At 48.4% G+C, this 21471-nt stretch overlaps 1 protein-coding gene across 1 annotated transcript in view; it reads left to right on the forward strand.

Annotated features, from left to right (window-relative positions):
• The window catches only part of LOC120038646 (isthmin-1-like), a gene marked incomplete at its 5' end in the record, with an annotated part of 29365 nt that extends 13363 nt beyond the window's left edge, over positions 1 to 16002 (forward strand). The window contains 3 exons of the mRNA XM_038984303.1: positions 4792 to 4935; positions 11090 to 11179; positions 14871 to 16002. Of these exons, the coding sequence (XP_038840231.1) occupies positions 4792 to 4935; positions 11090 to 11179; positions 14871 to 15388 (752 nt within the window). The remainder of the gene's footprint in view (positions 1 to 4791; positions 4936 to 11089; positions 11180 to 14870) is intronic.
• Between the last annotated feature and the right edge of the window lie 5469 nt (positions 16003 to 21471).

Here is a 21471-nt window from a genome sequence, read left to right on the forward strand (position 1 = left end):
CGTTGTGGGAAGGTTGTATGAAAAATGACCATAGGACAAACCCCGCTCTAACTAGCTCTAATAAAATATGGTTCTGTGCTAGCTGGCTGCTGGTCCTGCTGAGTGAGCTGTTCTGTGTTTCTGTAAGAGCTGCCACTAGTACACTTTAGGTGTAATTTGTGTATGGGGGTGTAGTTGCAGGGGGGGGGGGGGGGGGGGGGGGGTGGTAGAGGAAGGGGCTACGCTGCTATCTAGACTTTAATCTGTGAAATTAAGACAATGTGTGGCAGATGTTGGTGAGGTGGTTAGTGTGTGTGTGTGTGTGTGCCGTGAGTTTAATGTAATAGTTTAGTACTCAGTTCAGCCAGAGGAAACGTTTCCATGTATTCTCATTAAACTGATCCCTTCAATGATCATTGGAACGAAAGGGAATTTCTTGCCAGTTCAGCCCCATTTCCAAACAACACATTAACAGTCAGACAGCAGCAAAAGCAGTCCGGGACTCATTTCAATGTGACTTGTGCCAAGACGAGTATTTGATTTAAAAAAAAATTTACACTTAATTTGAAAGTATTACAGAGAGTTAAGTGCCCAGGACCCACCAACCTCCCAGGACCCACCAACCTCCCAGGACCCACCATCTCCCAGGGCCCACCAACCTCCCAGGGCCCACCAACCTCCCAGGGCCCACCAACCTCCCAGGGCCCACCAACCTCCCAGGGCCCACCAACCTCCCAGGACCCACCAACCTCCCAGGGCCCACCAACCTCCCAGGGCCCACCAACCTCCCAGGGCCCACCAACCTCCCAGGGCCCACCAACCTCCCAGGACCCACCAACCTCCCAGGACCCACCAACCTCCCAGGACCCACCTACCTCCCAGGACCCACCAACCTCCCAGAACCCACCAACCTCCCAGGGCCCACCAACCTCCCAGGACCCACCTACCTCCCAGGACCCACCAACCTCCCAGGACCCACCTACCTCCCAGGACCCACCAACCTCCCAGAACCCACCAACCTCCCAGAGCCCACCAACCTCCCAGGGCCCACCAACCTCCCAGGGCCCACCAACCTCCCAGGGCCCACCAACCTCCCAGGGCCCACCAACCTCCCAGGACCCACCAACCTCCCAGGACCCACCAACCTCCCAGGGCCCACCAACCTCCCAGGGCCCACCAACCTCCCAGGACCCACCAACCTCCCAGGACCCACCTACCTCCCAGGACCCACCAACCTCCCAGAACCCACCAACCTCCCAGGACCCACCTACCTCCCAGGACCCACCAACCTCCCAGAACCCACCAACCTCCCAGGGCCCACCAACCTCCCAGGGCCCACCAACCTCCCAGGACCCACCTACCTCCCAGGGCCCACCAACCTCCCAGGACCCACCAACCTCCCAGGACCCACCTACCTCCCAGGGCCCACCAACCTCCCAGGACCCATCTACCTCCCAGGACCCACCAACCTCCCAGGACCCACCAACCCCCCAGGACCCACCAACCTCCCAGGGCCCACCAACCTCCCAGGGCCCACCAACCTCTAGAACCCACCAACCTCCCAGGGCCACCCAACCTCCCAGGACCCACCAACCTCCCAGGGCCCACCAAACTCCCAGGGCCCACCAACCTCCCAGAACCCACCAACCTCCCAGGGCCCACCAACCTCCCAAGGCCCACCAACCTCCCAGGGCCCAACAACCTCCCAGGGCCCACCAACCTCCCAGGGCCCACCAACCTCCCAGGACCCACCAACCTCCCAGGGCCCACCAACCTCCCAGGGCCCACCAACCTCCCAGGGCCCACCAACCTCCCAGGACCCACCAACCTCCCAGAACCCACCAACCTCCCAGGGCCCACCAACCTCCCAGGGCCCACCAACCTCCCAGGGCCCACCAACCTCCCAGGGCCCACCAACCCCCCAGGGCCCACCAACCTCCCAGGGCCCACCAACCTCCCAGGGCCCACCAACCTCCCAGAACCCACCAACCTCCCAGGACCCACCAACCTCCCAGGGCCCACCCACCTCCCAGGGCCCACCCACCTCCCAGGGCCCACCCACCTCCCAGGGCCCACCCACCTCCCAGGGCCCACCAACCTCTAGAACTTGGGAAAGCAGCTAAAACATTAAGTTGTGTTGCGTCAGAAGCTTTCCTGGAAAATCTATTTTCTTGCCAAATACTTCCTGGTGTGTTTGTAATTGATAACACTGAAAACACTCACTCACTCACTCTGCCCTGGACTATAGTTAGACTAAGACCACACTGAGGAGGTGTGACCAGGCACTAGGGATGGAGGTGTGACCAGGTACTAGGGATGGAGGTGTGACCAGGTACTAGGGATGGAGATGTGACCAGGTACTAGGGATGGAGGTGTGACCAGGTACTAGGTATGAAGGTGTGACCAGGCCCTAGGGATGGAGGTGTGACCAGGCCCTAGGGATGGAGGTGTGACCAGGTACTAGGTATGAAGGTGTGACCAGGCCCTAGGGATGGAGGTGTGACCAGGTACTAGGGCCTGGTCAAACAGGAAATCGGACACGGAGTTTTAATTGTTAAAAAGAGGGAGATCTCAGCTTTCCAGTGCTACCACGTTTATTTCAACTCCTACGCGTGGCATCATTTTAAATAGGCTACAACCAGAGTTTCCAGGTTTATGCAGAATGACATCTTGAAGGGGCAATGACATCTTGAAGGGGCAATGACATCTTGAAGGGGCAATGACATCTTGAAGTGGGCAATGACATCTTGAAGTGGGCAATGACATCTTGAAGGGACAATGACATCTTACATTTACATTTAACATTTAAGTCATTTAGCAGACGCTCTTATCCAGAGCGACTTACAAATTGGAAAGTTCATACATATTCATCCTGGTCCCCCCGTGGGGAATGAACCCACAACCCTGGCGTTGCAAGCGCCATGCTCTACCAACTGAGCCACACGGGATCTTGAAGGGGCAATGACATCTTGAAGGGGCAATGACATCTTGAAGGGGCAATGACATCTTGAAGGTACAATGACATCTTGAAGTGGGCAATGACATCTTGAAGGGGCAATGACATCTTGAAGGGATAATGACATCTTGAAGGGACAATGACATCTTGAAGGGGCAATGACATCTTGAAGGGGCAATGACATCTTGAAGGGACAATGACATCTTGAAGTGGGCAATGACATCTTGAAGGGGCAATGACATCTTGAAGGGACAATGACATCTTGAAGGGACAATGACATCTTGAAGGGACAATGACATCTTGAAGGGACAATGACATCTTGAAGGGGCAATGACATCTTGAAGGGACAATGACATCTTGAAGGGGCAATGACATCTTGAAGGGGCAATGACATCTTGAAGGGACAATGACATCTTGAAGTGGGCAATGACATCTTGAAGGGGCAATGACATCTTGAAGGGACAATGACATCTTGAAGGGGCAATGACATCTTGAAGGGATAATGACATCTTGAAGGGACAATGACATCTTGAAGGGGCAATGACATCTTGAAGGGACAATGACATCTTGAAGGGGCAATGACATCTTGAAGGGGGCAATGACATCTTGAAGGGGCAATGCCATCTTGAAGGGGCAATGCCATCTTGAAGGGACAATGACATCTTGAAGGGACAATGACATCTTGAAGGGGCAATGACATCTTGAAGGGGCAATGACATCTTGAAGGGGCAATGACATCTTGAAGGGGCAATGACATCTTGAAGGGGCAATGACATCTTGAAGGGACAATGACATCTTGAAGGGACAATGACATCTTGAAGGGGCAATGACATCTTGAAGGGACAATGACATCTTGAAGGGGCAATGACATCTTGAAGTGGGCAATGACATCTTGAAGGGACAATGACATCTTGAAGGGGCAATGACATCTTGAAGGGATAATGGCGCTTGAAGGGACAATGGTGCCTTGAAGGGACAATGGCATCTTAAAGTGGGCAATGCCATCTTAAAGGTGCAATGCCATACTTTGTAACATAAAAAAATATATATGTATATTTAAAATAATGAATTATAATTAATAAATGATCAAATTAAATATATTGAAGGTTCTAAAAGCTAATAATACTTATATGGTATTGTTAAAGCTATTGATATAAGGCCAACTTATTAAAGTGTTGACAATGGGGTGGTCAACTGCTGTTCGTTTAACACCTGCTTCGTTCTTCTGGAAGTTAGCAGACTCTTCAAGAAGACATCTGTAGCTCAGTTGCTAAACAATACATTTTTTTGAATAAATGACATACTGCCATTCACGAAGAGATTTGAAAATACTGAAATTCCTTCAGGGATTTAACTGATAAAAAAAAAATATATATTTAAATTTCTTTTTATAATATGAAGAACAAATTGTGACAATTCTTATCTTACTTAGAAAATAGTCTTGAACATAAAGACCTAGACCAAAACAACTAACAATACACTGAATTCATACATTTTCAGTCATTTTTTTTACCACAACTAATTTCACCAACCTGCGAGGTAAACTCATTAAAGTATTTAATCATTTAGCTGTGTATTTAGAATGGAAGCAAGCCATTAGAATGTATTGTTCGAAAACAATATCCTCTGGTGGGGTCATGCCCCCGGGACCCCCTAGACAGCCCAGAACGCCCTGGCTTGCTACTTTTTCTGTTTGGCTAGCTACTCTGTGTACTGTCTTATACTGACAGTGTTTTCTCTCTCTCTCTCGCTCTGTTTCTGCTTCTCTCTCCCTCTCTTTCTATCTCTGTGTTTCTCTTTCTGTGTTTCTCTCTCTCTCTCGCTCTGTTTCTGCTTCTCTCGCCCTCTTCCTCCAGACTATATAGACGGAGACGGTGGCTGGAGTAACTGGTCTCCGTGCAGTGTGACCTGTGGGAACGGGAACCAGAAGAGGACCAGGTCATGTGGTTACGCCTGCAGCGCCACCGAGTCACGCACCTGTGACATGCCACCCTGCCCAGGTGAGGAGGGAGGGTGTGTGTGTGTGTGTGTGGATCCAGGGTTGTAATCATTAGTCCAAACCGTAGAAAACAGTTGCGATTTAAAGAGTTTATATTGGACAAATTCAGGTAGGTCCCTCCTCCTTTTGTTGTGTTTGGTTCCTAGTGAATACACCCCTGGTCATCTGTTAAATGTTCTTCTAAAGGGGTTTTCTACTTGAGTCGACATCTGCAGCATTGACAGCCAACGGGATCTTCGTGAACGTCGGGGAAATTGCCTTTAAAAGTCTATCGCTGTGCACAGGTCATTCATCTGTGTTTGAATCCTGGCCTGCTTAGTTTACCAGCACTTCAGTCATTAAATATGTATTGGGGTTTATTATGGATCCCCATTAGTTCCTGCCAAGGCAGCAGCTACTCTTCCTGGGGTTTATTATGGATCCCCATTAGTTCCTGCCAAGGCAGCAGCTACTCTTCCTGGGGTTTATTATGGATCCCCATTAGTTCCTGCCAAGGCAGCAGCTACTCTTCCTGGGTTTATTATGGATCCCCATTAGTTTCTGTCAAGGCAGCAGCTACTCTTCCTGGGGTTTATTATGGATCCCCATTAGTTCCTGCCAAGGCAGCAGCTACTCTTCCTGGGGTTTATTATGGATCCCCATTAGTTCCTGTCAAGGCAGCAGCTACTCTTCCTGGGGTTTATTATGGATCCCCATTAGTTCCTGCCAAGGCAGCAGCTACTCTTCCTGGGGTTTATTATGGATCCCCATTAGTTCCTGCCAAGGCAGCAGCTACTCTTCCTGGGGTTTATTATGGATCCCCATTAGTTCCTGCCAAGGCAGCAGCGACTCTTCCTGGGGTTTATTATGGATCCCCATTAGTTCCTGCCAAGGCAGCAGCTACTCTTCCTGGGGTTTATTATGGATCCCCATTAGTTCCTGTCAAGGCAGCAGCTACTCTTCCTGGGGTTTATTATGGATCCCCATTAGTTCCTGTCAAGGCAGCAGCTACTCTTCCTGGGGTTTATTATGGATCCCCATTAGTTCCTGTCAAGGCAGCAGCTACTCTTCCTGGGGTTTATTATGGATCCCCATTAGTTCCTGTCAAGGCAGCAGCTACTCTTCCTGGGGTTTAGTATGGATCCCCATTAGTTCCTGCCAAGGCAGCAGCTACTCTTCCCGGGGTTTATTATGGATCCCCATTAGTTCCTGTCAAGGCAGCAGCTACTCTTCCCGGGGTTTATTATGGATCCCCATTAGTTCCTGTCAAGGCAGCAGCTACTCTTCCTGGGGTTTAGTATGGATCCCCATTAGTTCCTGCCAAGGCAGCAGCTACTCTTCCCGGGGTTTATTATGGATCCCCATTAGTTCCTGTCAAGGCAGCAGCTACTCTTCCCGGGGTTTATTATGGATCCCCATTAGTTCCTGTCAAGGCAGCAGCTACTCTTCCTGGGGTTTAGTATGGATCCCCATTAGTTCCTGCCAAGGCAGCAGCTACTCTTCCCGGGGTTTATTATGGATCCCCATTAGTTCCTGCCAAGGCAGCAGCTACTCTTCCCGGGGTTTATTATGGATCCCCATTAGTTCCTGTCAAGGCAGCAGCTACTCTTCCCGGGGTTTATTATGGATCCCCATTAGTTCCTGTCAAGGCAGCAGCTACTCTTCCCGGGGTTTATTATGGATCCCCATTAGTTCCTGCCAAGGCAGCAGCTACTCTTCCCGGGGTTTATTATGGATCCCCATTAGTTCCTGTCAAGGCAGCAGCTACTCTTCCTGGGGTTTATTATGGATCCCCATTAGTTCCTGTCAAGGCAGCAGCTACTCTTCCTGGGGTTTATTATGGATCCCATTAGTTCCTGCCAAGGCAGCAGCTACTCTTCCTGGGGTTTATTATGGATCCCCATTAGTTCCTGCCAAGGCAGCAGCTACTCTTCCTGGGGTTTATTATGGATCCCCATTAGTTCCTGCCAAGGCAGCAGCTACTTTTCCTGGGGTTTATTATGGATCCCCATTAGTTCCTGCCAAGGCAGCAACTACTCTTCCTGGGGTTTAGTATGGATCCCCATTAGTTCCTGCCAAGGCAGCAGCTACTCTTCCTGGGGTTTATTATGCATCCCCATTAGTTCCTGTCAAGGCAGCAGCTACTCTTCCTGGGGTTTATTATGGATCCCCATTAGTTCCTGTCAAGGCAGCAGCTACTCTTCCTGGGGTTTATTATGCATCCCCATTAGTTCCTGTCAAGGCAGCAGCTACTTTTCCTGGGGTTTATTATGGATCCCCATTAGTTCCTGTCAAGGCAGCAGCTACTTTTCCTGGGGTTTATTATGGATCCCCATTAGTTCCTGTCAAGGCAGCAGCTACTCTTCCTGGGGTTTATTATGGATCCCCATTAGTTCCTGCCAAGGCAGCAGCTACTCTTCCTGGGGTTTATTATGGATCCCCATTAGTTCCTGCCAAGGCAGCAGCTACTTTTCCTGGGGTTTATTATGGATCCCCATTAGTTCCTGCCAAGGCAGCAACTACTCTTCCTGGGGTTTAGTATGGATCCCCATTAGTTCCTGCCAAGGCAGCAGCTACTCTTCCTGGGGTTTATTATGCATCCCCATTAGTTCTTGTCAAGGCAGCAGCTACTCTTCCTGGGGTTTATTATGGATCCCCATTAGTTCCTGTCAAGGCAGCAGCTACTCTTCCTGGGGTTTATTATGGATCCCCATTAGTTCCTGTCAAGGCAGCAGCTACTCTTCCTGGGGTTTATTATGGATCCCCGTTAGTTCCTGTCAAGGCAGCAGCTACTTTTCCTGGGGTTTATTATGGATCCCCGTTAGTTCCTGCCAAGGCAGCAGCTACTCTTCCTGGGGTTTATTATGGATCCCCATTAGTTCCTGCCAAGGCAGCAGCTACTCTTCCTGGGGTTTATTATGGATCCCCATTAGTTCCTGCCAAGGCAGCAGCTACTCTTCCTGGGGTTTATTATGGATCCCCATTAGTTCCTGTCAAGGCAGCAGCTACTCTTCCCGGGGTTTAGTATGGATCCCCATTAGTTCCTGTCAAGGCAGCAGCTACTCTTCCCGGGGTTTATTATGGATCCCCGTTAGTTCCTGTCAAGGCAGCAGCTACTCTTCCCGGGGTTTATTATGGATCCCCGTTAGTTCCTGCCAAGGCAGCAGCTACTCTTCCCGGGGTTTATTATGGATCCCCGTTAGTTCCTGTCAAGGCAGCAGCTACTCTTCCTGGGGTTTATTATGGATCCCCATTAGTTCCTGTCAAGGCAGCAGCTACTCTTCCTGGGGTTTATTATGGATCCCCGTTAGTTCCTGTCAAGGCAGCAGCTACTTTTCCTGGGGTTTATTATGGATCCCCGTTAGTTCCTGCCAAGGCAGCAGCTACTCTTCCTGGGGTTTATTATGCATCCCCATTAGTTCCTGCCAAGGCAGCAGCTACTCTTCCTGGGGTTTAGTATGGATCCCCGTTAGTTCCTGCCAAGGCAGCAGCTACTCTTCCTGGGGTTTAGTATGGATCCCCGTTAGTTCCTGCCAAGGCAGCAGCTACTCTTCCCGGGGTTTATTATGGAACCCCATTAGTTCCTGCCAAGGCAGCAGCTACTCTTCCCGGGGTTTATTATGGATCCCCATTAGTTCCTGTCAAGGCAGCAGCTACTCTTCCTGGGGTTTAGTATGGATCCCCGTTAGTTCCTGCCAAGGCAGCAGCTACTCTTCCTGGGGTTTATTATGCATCCCCATTAGTTCCTGCCAAGGCAGCAGCTACTCTTCCTGGGGTTTATTATGGATCCCCGTTAGTTCCTGCCAAGGCAGCAGCTACTCTTCCTGGGGTTTATTATGGATCCCCATTAGTTCCTGCCAAGGCAGCAGCTACTCTTCCTGGGGTTTATTATGCATCCCCATTAGTTCCTGCCAAGGCAGCAGCTACTCTTCCTGGGGTTTATTATGGATCCCCATTAGTTCCTGCCAAGGCAGCAGCTACTCTTCCTGGGGTTTATTATGGAACCCCATTAGTTCCTGCCAAGGCAGCAGCTACTCTTCCTGGGGTTTATTATGGAACCCCATTAGTTCCTGCCAAGGCAGCAGCTACTCTTCCTGGGGTTTAGTATGGATCCCAGTTAGTTCCTGCCAAGGCAGCAGCTACTCTTCCTGGGGTTTATTATGGATCCCCATTAGTTCCTGCCAAGGCAGCAGCTACTCTTCCTGGGGTTTATTATGGATCCCCATTAGTTCCTGCCAAGGCAGCAGCTACTCTTCCTGGGGTTTATTATGGATCCCCGTTAGTTCCTGTCAAGGCAGCAGCTACTCTTCCTGGGGTTTAGTATGGATCCCCGTTAGTTCCTGCCAAGGCAGCAGCTACTCTTCCCGGTTATCCGACAACATTAAGGCAGTTATAAACAATTTAAAACATTACAATACTTTTCACAACTCATTGTGTTTCCTCGGGCCACTATTGTATTACCACATATCTACAACTCATTGTGTTTCCTCAGGCCACTATTGTATTACCACATATCTACAACACAACATCCATGTGTGTGTCTCTTCACAGTCCCCGTTGTTCCATAAGGTGTATTTTTATCTGGTTTTTAAATCTGATTCTACTGCTTGCATCAGTTACCTGATGTGGAATAGAGTTCCATGTAGTCATGGCTCTATGTAGTACTGTGCACCTCCCATAGTCTGTTCTGGACTTGGGGACTGGGAAGAGACCTCTGGTGGTATGCCTTGTGGGGTATTCATGGGTGTCTGAGCTGTGTGCTAGTAGTTTAAACAGACCTCTGGTGGCATGTCTTGTGGGGTATTCATGGGTGTCTGAGCTGTGTGCTAGTAGTTTAAACAGACCTCTGGTGGCATGTCTTGTGGGTTATTCATGGGTGTCTGAGCTGTGTGCTAGTAGTTTAAACAGACCTCTGGTGGCATGTCTTGTGTGGTATGTATGGGTGTCTGAGCTGTGAGCTAGTAGTTTAAACAGACCTCTGGTGGCATGTCTTGTGGGGTATGAATGGGTGTCTGAGCTGTATGCCAGTAGTTTAAACAGACAGCTCAGTGCATTCAACATGTCAATACTTCACACAAATACAAGTAGTGATGAAATCAATCTCTCCTCTACTTTGAGCCAGGAGATATTGACATGCATATTATTAATGGCAGCTCTCCTGGTACATATAAGGGCCAGCCGTGCTGCCCTGTTTGTGGCACCTGACCACACCACTGAACAGTAGTCTAGGTGCAACAACTAGGGCCTGTAGGACCTGCCTTTGTTGATAGTGTTGTTAAGAAGGTAGAAACTAGAGCCTGTAGGACCTGCCTTGTTGATAGTGTTGTTAAGAAGGTAGAAACTAGGGCCTGTAGGACCTGCCTTGTTGATCGTGTTGTTAAGAAGGTAGAAACTAGGGCCTGTAGGACCTGCCTTGTTGACAGTGTTGTTAAGAAGGTAGAAACTAGGGCCTGTAGGACCTGCCTTGTTGACAGTGTTGTTAAGAAGGTAGAAACTAGGGCCTGTAGGACCTGCCTTGTTGATAGTGTTGTTAAGAAGGTAGAAACTAGGGCCTGTAGGACCTGCCTTGTTGATAGTGTTGTTAAGAAGGTAGAAACTAGGGCCTGTAGGACCTGCCTTGTTGATAGTGTTGTTAAGAAGGTAGAAACTAGGGCCTGTAGGACCTGCCTTGTTGACAGTGTTGTTAAGAAGGTAGAAACTAGGGCCTGTAGGACCTGCCTTGTTGACAGTGTTGTTAAGAAGGTAGAAACTAGGGCCTGTAGGACCTGCCTTGTTGATAGTGTTGTTAAGAAGGTAGAAACTAGGGCCTGTAGGACCTGCCTTGTTGATAGTGTTGTTAAGAAGGTAGAAACTAGGGCCTGTAGGACCTGCCTTGTTGATAGTGTTGTTAAGAAGGTAGAAACTAGGGCCTGTAGGACCTGCCTTGTTGACAGTGTTGTTAAGAAGGTAGAAACTAGGGCCTGTAGGACCTGCCTTGTTGACAGTGTTGTTAAGAAGGTAGAAACTAGGGCCTGTAGGACCTGCCTTGTTGACAGTGCTGTTAAGAAGGTAGAAACTAGGGCCTGTAGGACCTGCCTTGTTGACAGTGTTGTTAAGGCAGACCAGCGCTTTATTATAGATGTAGAAGCGATATGCTCGTCTGTTGCATCATTCACTGACCATGTCTCTGTGTGCAGGTATTGAAGACGCGTTCAGGACAGCCGCCACTGAGGTCAGCTTACTGGCTGGAACAGATGAGTTCAACGCTACAGAGCTCTTTGGAGTCGGTAAGATTCTTCTCTATTTACTCTATTTTCATCAGATTCATCTAGCTATGTGTCCGGTTCTTCAAACATGATTCTATTTAACATTAATGTCCAACTCAGGGTTGGGGTTCCATGTCTATTCAGTCAGAATTTCCATTTACTTCCTGAATTTACTGAATTGTAATGGACTTAATTCCAAACCCGGGACCAGTCTTCCCTGCACAGTCCATTGATTTTTTAGTGGGAATTCCTGCTCTAGTCATTGTATTTCTATGGTCCATCCTGCACAGTTCAGCCTTCCTGGGCCTGCTTATCATTCCTCAGACCTTCACTGGGACACATTCCTTCCCTGGGCCACATTCCTTCACTGGGACACATTCCTTCACTGGGACACATTCCTTCACTGGGCCACATTCCTTCACTGGGCCACATTCCTTCACTGGGCCACATTCCTTCACTGGGCCACATTCCTTCACTGGGCCACATTCCTTCCCTGGAACACATTCCTTCACTGGGCCACATTCCTTCCCTGGGCCACATTCCTTCCCTGGGCCACATTCCTTCACTGGGCCACATTCCTTCCCTGGGCCACATTCCTTCACTGGGCCACATTCCTTCCCTGGGCCACATTCCTTCACTGGGCCACATTCCTTCACTGGGCCACATTCCTTCACTGGGCCACATTCCTTCACTGGGCCACATTCCTTCACTGGGCCACATTCCTTCCCTGGGCCACATTCCTTCCCTAGGACACATTCCTTCCCTAGGACACATTCCTTCCCTGGGCCACATTCCTTCACTGGGCCACATTCCTTCACTGGGCCACATTCCTTCACTGGGACACATTCCTTCACTAGAACACATTCCTTCCCTGGGCCACATTCCTTCCCTGGGCCACATTCCTTCCCTGGGCCACATTCCTTCACTGGGACACATTCCTTCCCTGGGACACATTCCTTCCCTGGGACACATTCCTTCACTGGGACACATTCCCTCACTGGGCCACATTCCCTCACTGGGCCACATTCCTTCACTGGGACACATTCCTTCCCTGGGCCACATTCCTTCACTGGGCCACATTCCTTCCCTGGGATTGAGGAGGAGAAAGAGGAGAGGAAGAACACAGCACACTCTGCTCTGTGATCTGGTCCCAATAACATGCTCTGCTCTGTGATCTGGTCCCAATCTGGTCCCAATAACATGCTCTGTGATCTGGTCCCAATAGCACACTCTGCTCTGCCATCTGGTTCCAATAACATGCTCTGCTCTGTGATCTGGTCCCAATCTGGTCCCAAGAACATGCTCTGTGATCTGGTCCCAATAACATGCTCTGTGATCTGGTCCCAATAACATGCTCTGCTCTGTGATCTGGTCCCAATCTGGTCCCAATAACATGCTCTGTGATCTGGTCCCAATAACATGCTCTGCTCTGTGATCTGGTCCCAATCTGGTCCCAATAACATGCTCTGTGATCTGGTCCCAATAACATGCTCTGTGATCTGGTTCCAATAACATGCTCTGCTCTGTGATCTGGTCCCAATCTGGTCCCAATAACATGCTCTGTGATCTGGTCCCAATAACATGCTCTGCTCTGTGATCTGGTCCCAATCTGGTCCCAATAACATGCTCTGTGATCTGGTCCCAATAACATGCTCTGCTCTGTGATCTGGTCCCAATCTGGTCCCAATAACATGCTCTGTGATCTGGTCCCAATAACATGCTCTGCTCTGTGATCTGGTCCCAATCTGGTCCCAATAACATGCTCTGTGATCTGGTCCCAATAACATGCTCTGCTCTGTGATCTGGTCCCAATCTGGTCCCAATAACATGCTCTGTGATCTGGTCCCAATAACATGCTCTGCTCTGTGATCTGGTCCCAATCTGGTCCCAATAACATGCTCTGCTCTGTGATCTGGTCCCAATCTGGTCCCAATAACATGCTCTGCTCTGTGATCTGGTCCCAATCTGGTCCCAATAACATGCTCTGCTCTGTGATCTGGTCCCAATCTGGTCCCAATAACATGCTCTGTGATCTGGTCCCAATAACATGCTCTGCTCTGTGATCTGGTCCCAATAACATGCTCTGCTCTGTGATCTGGTCCCAATCTGGTCCCAATAACATGCTCTGTGATCTGGTCCCAATAACATGCTCTGCTCTGTGATCTGGTCCCAATAACATGCTATGTGATCTGGTCCCAATAACATGCTCTGCTCTGTGATCTGGTCCCAATCTGGTCCCAATAACATGCTCTGTGATCTGGTCCCAATAACATGCTCTGCTCTGTGATCTGGTCCCAATCTGGTCCCAATAACATGCTCTGCTAACTAACTGTCTCTAATCTCTTCTAGACACAGACAGCTGTAGGGAGAGACCCAGACTAACTCTGTCTCTAATCTTTTCTAGACCCAGACAGCTGTAGGGAGAGATCCAGACTAACTCTGTCTCTAATCTCTTCTTGACACAGACAGCTGTAGGGAGAGATCCAGACTAACTCTGTCTCTAATCTCTTCTAGACACCGACAGCTGTAGGGAGAGACCCAGACTAACTAACTCTGTCTCTAATCTCTTCTAGACACAGACAGCTGTAGGGAGAGACCCAGACTAACTAACTCTGTCTCTAATCTCTTCTAGACACAGACAGCTGTAGGGAGAGACCCAGACTAACTAACCCTGTCTCTAATCTCTTCTAGACCCAGACAGCTGTAGGGAGAGATCCAGACTAACTCTGTCTCTAATCTCTTCTAGACCCAGACAGCTGTAGGGAGAGACCCAGACTAACTAACTCTGTCTCTGTCTTCTAGACACAGACTAACTAACTCTGTCTCTAATCTCTTCTAGACCCAGACAGCTGTAGGGAGAGATCCATACTAACTAACTCTGTCTCTAATCTCTTCTAGACCCAGACAGCTGTAGGGAGAGATCCAGACTAACTAACTCTGTCTCTAATCTCTTCTAGACCCAGACAGCTGTAGGGAGAGATCCATACTAACTAACTCTGTCTCTAATCTCTTCTAGACCCAGACAGCTGTAGGGAGAGATCCAGACTAACTAACTCTGTCTCTAATCTCTTCTAGACACAGACAGCTGTAGGGAGAGATCCAGACTAACTAACTCTGTCTCTAATCTCTTCTAGACACAGACAGCTGTAGGGAGAGATCCAGACTAACTAACTCTGTCTCTAATCTCTTCTAGACCCAGACAGCTGTAGGGAGAGATCCATACTAACTAACTCTGTCTCTAATCTCTTCTAGACACAGACAGCTGTAGGGAGAGACCCAGACTAACTAACTCTGTCTCTAATCTCTTCTAGACACAGACAGCTGTAGGGAGAGATCCAGACTAACTAACTCTGTCTCTAATCTCTTCTAGACACAGACAGCTGTAGGGAGAGATCCAGACTAACTCTGTCTCTAATCTCTTCTAGACACAGACAGCTGTAGGGAGAGATCCAGACTAACTAACTCTGTCTCTAATCTCTTCTAGACACAGACAGCTGTAGGGAGAGATCCAGACTAACTCTGTCTCTAATCTCTTCTAGACACAGACAGCTGTAGGGAGAGATCCAGACTAACTAACTCTGTCTCTAATCTCTTCTAGACCCAGACAGCTGTAGGGAGAGATCCAGACTAACTCTGTCTCTAATCTCTTCTAGACACAGACAGCTGTAGGGAGAGATCCAGACTAACTAACTCTGTCTCTAATCTCTTCTAGACACAGACAGCTGTGAACGCTGGATGAACTGTAAGTCTGAGTTCCTGAAGAAATACATGACCAAAGTCTCCAACGACCTCCCCGGCTGCCCCTGCTCCTACCCCACCGAGGTGGCCTACAGCACGGCCGACGTCCCCGACCCCGCCACACGCCGGGACTTCCGCTGGAAAGACGCCAGCGGCCCCAAGGAGAAACTAGAGATCTACAAACCCACGGCCCGGTACTGCATCCGCTCTATGTTAACTCTCGAGTCCACTACTCTGGCCGCACAGCACTGCTGCTACAATGACAACATGAAGCTCGTCACCCGGGGTAAAGGAGCAGGAACACTCAACCTCATCAGCAATGAGTTCTCTGCTGACCTCCACTACAAGGTAGACATCCTGCCCTGGATCATCTGTAAAGGGGACTGGAGTCGCTATAACCAGGTCAGGCCTCCTAACAACGGGCAGAAGTGTCCAGACAACCCGCTGGATGAGGATTACCTCAAACAAGTTGAGGAGGCATGGGAGTTTTAGAACTGGAGAGATGAACATATGAAGGGAAAGAAAACGTATGAAATATTTGTATGAATCTGGTACTTCAATTGCTGCTTCAAACCATCCAAAGCTAGAGTCCGTATGAACTGTCTGTTGATTTCAGCCAACGTGATTAAATAGACAACGTAACGCTCACATGGACACATCATTGTCCTCAACAGAGACGATGGACTCTATTTTAATAATAAAACTTAACTCAATGGTAAATCTAAGTATTGGCGCTAGTGCGATAGGTTCGGGGGCGTGTCAGAAATATTTTTGCTATTTTCATAACCAGAATTATTGTCTCAGTAGCAGGCGGTGGTGCATAAGGTCTGCGTTTATTGTCTCAGTTGCAGGCGGTGGTGCATAAGGGCTGTTTTTATTGTCTCAGTTGCAGGCGGTGCTGCATAAGGGCTGGGTTTATTATCTCAGTAGCAGGCAGTGGTGCATAAGGGCTGAGTTTTGATAGCAGGCGGCGGTGCATAAAGGCTGGGTTTTGATAGCAGGAGGTGGTGCATAAGGGCTGGGTTTTGATAGCAGGCGGTGGTGCATAAGGGCTGGGTTTTGATAGCAGGCGGTGGTGCATAAGGGCTGGGTTTTGATAGCAGGCGGTGGTGCATAAGGGCTGGGTTTTGATAGCAGCCGGCGGTGCATAAGGGCTGGGTTTTGATAGCAGCCGGCGGTGCATAAGGGCTGGGTTTTGATAGCAGGGGGTGCATAAGGGCTGGGTTTTGATAGCAGGCGGTGCATAAGGGCTGGGTTTTGATAGCAGGCGGTGCATAAGGGCTGGGTTTTGATAGCAGGCGGCGGTGCATAAGGGCTGGGTTTTGATAGCAGCCGGCGGTGCATAAGGGCTGGGTTTTGATAGCAGCCGGCGGTGCATAAGGGCTGGGTTTTGATAGCAGGCGGCGGTGCATAAGGGCTGGGTTTTGATAGCAGCCGGCGGTGCATAAGGGCTGGGTTTTGATAGCAGCCGGCGGTGCATAAGGGCTGGGTTTTGATAGCAGGCGGTGGTGCATAAGGGCTGGGTTTTGATAGCAGGCGGTGCATAAGGGCTGGGTTTTGATAGCAGGCGGTGCATAAGGGCTGGGTTTTGATAGCAGGCGGCGGTGCATAAGGGCTGGGTTTTGATAGCAGGCGGTGCATAAGGGCTGGGTTTTGATAGCAGGCGGTGCATAAGGGCTGGGTTTTGATAGCAGGCGGCGGTGCATAAGGGCTGGGTTTTGATAGCAGGCGGCGGTGCATAAGGGCTGGGTTTTGATAGCAGCCGGCGGTGCATAAGGGCTGGGTTTTGATAGCAGCCGGCGGTGCATAAGGGCTGGGTTTTGATAGCAGGCGGTGGTGCATAAGGGCTGGGTTTTGATAGCAGGCGGTGCATAAGGGCTGGGTTTTGATAGCAGGCGGTGCATAAGGGCTGGGTTTTGATAGCAGGCGGTGCATAAGGGCTGGGTTTTGATAGCAGGCGGTGCATAAGGGCTGGGATTTGATGAATAAACAAGTTGATGCTACAGGATGTCGAAGGCTTGACCCCTCACTGGCCAATCAGAATGGGCTCCATGGCTAAATACGTGGTTTCTTCAAGCTGTGTATTTATGGTATTTTATGTATTGCATTGTCATTGACCGTTATATTTTGTTAAAGAGCCTACAGAAACAAAATAACATATAGACCTATCCTATATTTACTAAATAGTAAATATGTTTTTGAACAGTAATTGCTTCAATATGCAAATATATTGTTAACATAGCATTCACACTGATATACAGTAGCAATAAAAAGTATGTGAACCCTTTGGAATTACCTGGATTTCTGCATAAATTGGTCTTCATCTAGGTCACAACAGTAGACAAACACAGTCTCCTTAAACTAGTAACACACAAACAATTATACGTTTTCCTGTCTTTATTGAACACACTGTGTAAACATTCACAGTGCAGGGTGGGAAAAGTATGCCAACCTCCCGGGTGGCGCAGTGGTCTAGGGCACTGCATCGCAGTGCTAGCTGCGCCACCAGAGTCTCTGGGTTCGCGCCCAGGCTCTGTCGCAGCCGGCCGCAACCGGGAGGTCCGTGGGGCGACGCACAATTGGCATAGCGTCGTCCGGGTTAGGGAGGGTTTGGCCGGTAGGGATATCCTTGTCTCAGTATGTAAAATGTAATAAAATGTATGCACTCTACTGTAAGTCGCTCTGGATAAGAGCGTCTGCTAAATGACTAAAAATGTAAAAAATGTATGTGAACCCTTGGATTTAATAACTGGTCGACCCTCCTTTGGCAGCAATAACCTCAAACGTTTTCTGTAGTCGCGGATCAGACCTGCACAACGGTCAGAAGGAATTTTGGACCATTCCTCTTTACAAAACTCTTTAACAGCCTCCTCACCACCAGCCACACACAGTATCATCATAACACAGTATCATCATAACACAGTATCATCATAACACAGTATCATCATAACACAGTATCATCATAACACAGCCTCCTCACCACCAGCCAGACACAGTATCATCATAACACAGCCTCCTCACCACCAGCCCAACACAGTATCATCATAACACAGTATCATCATAACACAGTATCATCATAACACAGTATCATCATAACACAGTATCATCATAACACAGTATCATCATAACACAGCCTCCTCACCACCAGCCACACACAGTATCATCATAACACAGTATCATCATAACACAGTATCATCATAACACAGTATCATCATAACACAGTATCATCATAACACAGCCTCCTCACCACCAGCCAGACACAGTATCATCATAACACAGTATCATCATAACACAGCCTCCTCACCACCAGCCACACACAGTATCATCATAACACAGCCTCCTCACCACCAGCCACACACAGTATCATCATAACACAGTATCATCATAACACAGTATCATCATAACACAGTATCATCATAACACAGCCTCCTCACCACCAGCCACACACAGTATCATCATAACACAGTATCATCATAACACAGTATCATCATAACACAGTATCATCATAACACAGTATCATCATAACACAGTATCATCATAACACAGCCTCCTCACCACCAGCCACACACAGTATCATCATAACACAGCCTCCTCACCACCAGCCAGACACAGTATCATCATAACACAGTATCATCATAACACAGTATCATCATAACACAGTATCATCATAACACAGCCTCCTCACCACCAGCCAGACACAGTATCATCATAACACAGTATCATCATAACACAGTATCATCACCTCCATCCAAACACAGTATCATCATAACACAGTATCATCATAACACAGCCTCCTCACCACCAGCCAGACACAGTATCATCATAACACAGTATCATCATAACACAGCCTCCTCACCACCAGCCAGACACAGTATCATCATAACACAGTATCATCATAACACAGTATCATCACCTCCATCCAAACACAGTATCATCATAACACAGTATCATCATAACACAGCCTCCTCACCACCAGCCAGACACAGTATCATCATAACACAGTATCATCATAACACAGTATCATCATAACACAGTATCATCATAACACAGTATCATCATAACACAGTATCATCATAACACAGTATCATCATAACACAGCCTCCTCACCACCAGCCACACACAGTATCATCATAACACAGCCTCCTCACCACCAGCCAGACACAGTATCATCATAACACAGTATCATCATAACACAGTATCATCATAACACAGCCTCCTCACCACCAGCCAGACACAGTATCATCATAACACAGTATCATCATAACACAGTATCATCATAACACAGTATCATCATAACACAGCCTCCTCACCACCAGCCCAACACAGTATCATCATAACACAGTATCATCATAACACAGTATCATCATAACACAGCCTCCTCACCACCAGCCCAACACAGTATCATCATAACACAGTATCATCATAACACAGTATCATCATAACACAGTATCATCATAACACAGCCTCCTCACCACCAGCCAGACACAGTATCATCATAACACAGTATCATCATAACACAGTATCATCATAACACAGCCTCCTCACCACCAGCCAGACACAGTATCATCATAACACAGTATCATCATAACACAGTATCATCATAACACAGTATCATCATAACACAGCCTCCTCACCACCAGCCAGACACAGTATCATCATAACACAGCCTCCTCACCACCAGCCACACACAGTATCATCATAACACAGTATCATCATAACACAGTATCATCATAACACAGTATCATCATAACACAGCCTCCTCACCACCAGCCCAACACAGTATCATCATAACACAGTATCATCATAACACAGCCTCCTCACCACCAGCCCAACACAGTATCATCATAACACAGTATCATCATAACACAGCCTCCTCACCACCAGCCCAACACAGTATCATCATAACACAGTATCATCATAACACAGTATCATCATAACACAGTATCATCATAACACAGTATCATCATAACACAGTATCATCATAACACAGCCTCCTCACCACCAGCCACACACAGTATCATCATAACACAGTATCATCACCACCAGCCAGACACAGTATCATCATAACACAGTATCATCATAACACAGTATCATCATAACACAGTATCATCACCACCAGCCAAACACAGTATCATCATAACACAGTATCATCACCACCAGCCAAACATAGAGCCCTCATTTGTATGATATATGCCTCTGTAATGATCAATGTAATGATTAAAAGTAAAACTGTATGATGAATTTTGCCAATATTCTGTCTGATAATTATTTAAGTTTTGGGGTTAAAAGGGACAGCTTGGTGCAGATTTTTCTGTTATTTGAATTTGTTTCTGATTGGTCCAAAGGAGAAACCAGGGATCTCCATTGCCCAATTGGACACTCTATGTTTTGAGTGACACCCACCCTGACCCATCAGAAGCTATAAAGAGAGAGACACCCCTGACCTATCAGAATCGGAAAAGGGTCTCTGTGCTGTGGATAATACAGTTATCCCATTGGAGCTGAGTGTATAGGGGAGGAGCAACATCGGAACTCGGAACCAAATCTTGTGTGTTAGCTATGACATGTATGTTAAGTCTGTCCAGAATCATGACCACGGCCTCCCATCCAGAACCTGTGGCAGGATGGGTCACCATTCTACTAGTTTCCCATCCAGAACCTGTGGCTGGGTCACCATTCTACTAGTTTCCCACTCCAGAACCTGTGGCTGGGTCACCATTCTACTAGTTTCCCACTCCAGAACCTGTGGCAGGATGGGTCACCATTCTACTAGTTTCCACTCCAGAACCTGTGGCAGGATGGGTCACCATTCTACTAGTTTCCCATCCAGAACCTGTGGCAGGATGGGTCACCATTCTACTAGTTTCCCATCCAGAACCTGTGGCTGGGTCATCATTCTACTAGTTTCCCATCCAGAACCTGTGGCTGGGTCATCATTCTACTAGTTTCCCATCCAGAACCTGTGGCAGGATGGGTCACCATTCTACTAGTTTCCCATCCAGAACCTGTGGCAGGATGGGTCACCATTCTACTAGTTTCCCATCCAGAACCTGTGGCTGGGTCACCATTCTACTAGTTTCCCATCCAGAACCTGTGGCTGGGTCACCATTCTACTAGTTTCCCATCCAGAACCTGTGGCTGGGTCATCATTCTACTAGTTTCCCATCCAGAACCTGTGGCTGGGTCACCATTCTACTAGTTTCCCATCCAGAACCTGTGGCAGGATGGGTCACCATTCTACTAGTTTTCCATCCAGAACCTGTGGATGGGTCACCACTCTACTAGTTTCCCATCCAGAACCTGTGGATGGGTCACCCGTCTACTAGTTTCCCATCCAGAACCTGTGGATGGGCCACCATTCTACTAGTTTCCCATCCAGAACCTGTGGATGGGTCACCATTCTACTAGTTTCCCATCCAGAACCTGTGGCTGGGTCACCAGTCTACTAGTTTCCCATCCAGAACCTGTGGCTGGGTCACCACTCTACTAGTTTCCCATCCAGAACCTGTGGATGGGTCACCAGTCTACTAATTTCCCATCCAGAACCTGTGGCTGGGTCACCATTCTACTAGTTT

The sequence above is a fragment of the Salvelinus namaycush genome, unplaced genomic scaffold (assembly GCF_016432855.1).
Source record: "Salvelinus namaycush isolate Seneca unplaced genomic scaffold, SaNama_1.0 Scaffold2285, whole genome shotgun sequence".
NCBI lineage: Eukaryota > Metazoa > Chordata > Actinopteri > Salmoniformes > Salmonidae > Salvelinus > Salvelinus namaycush.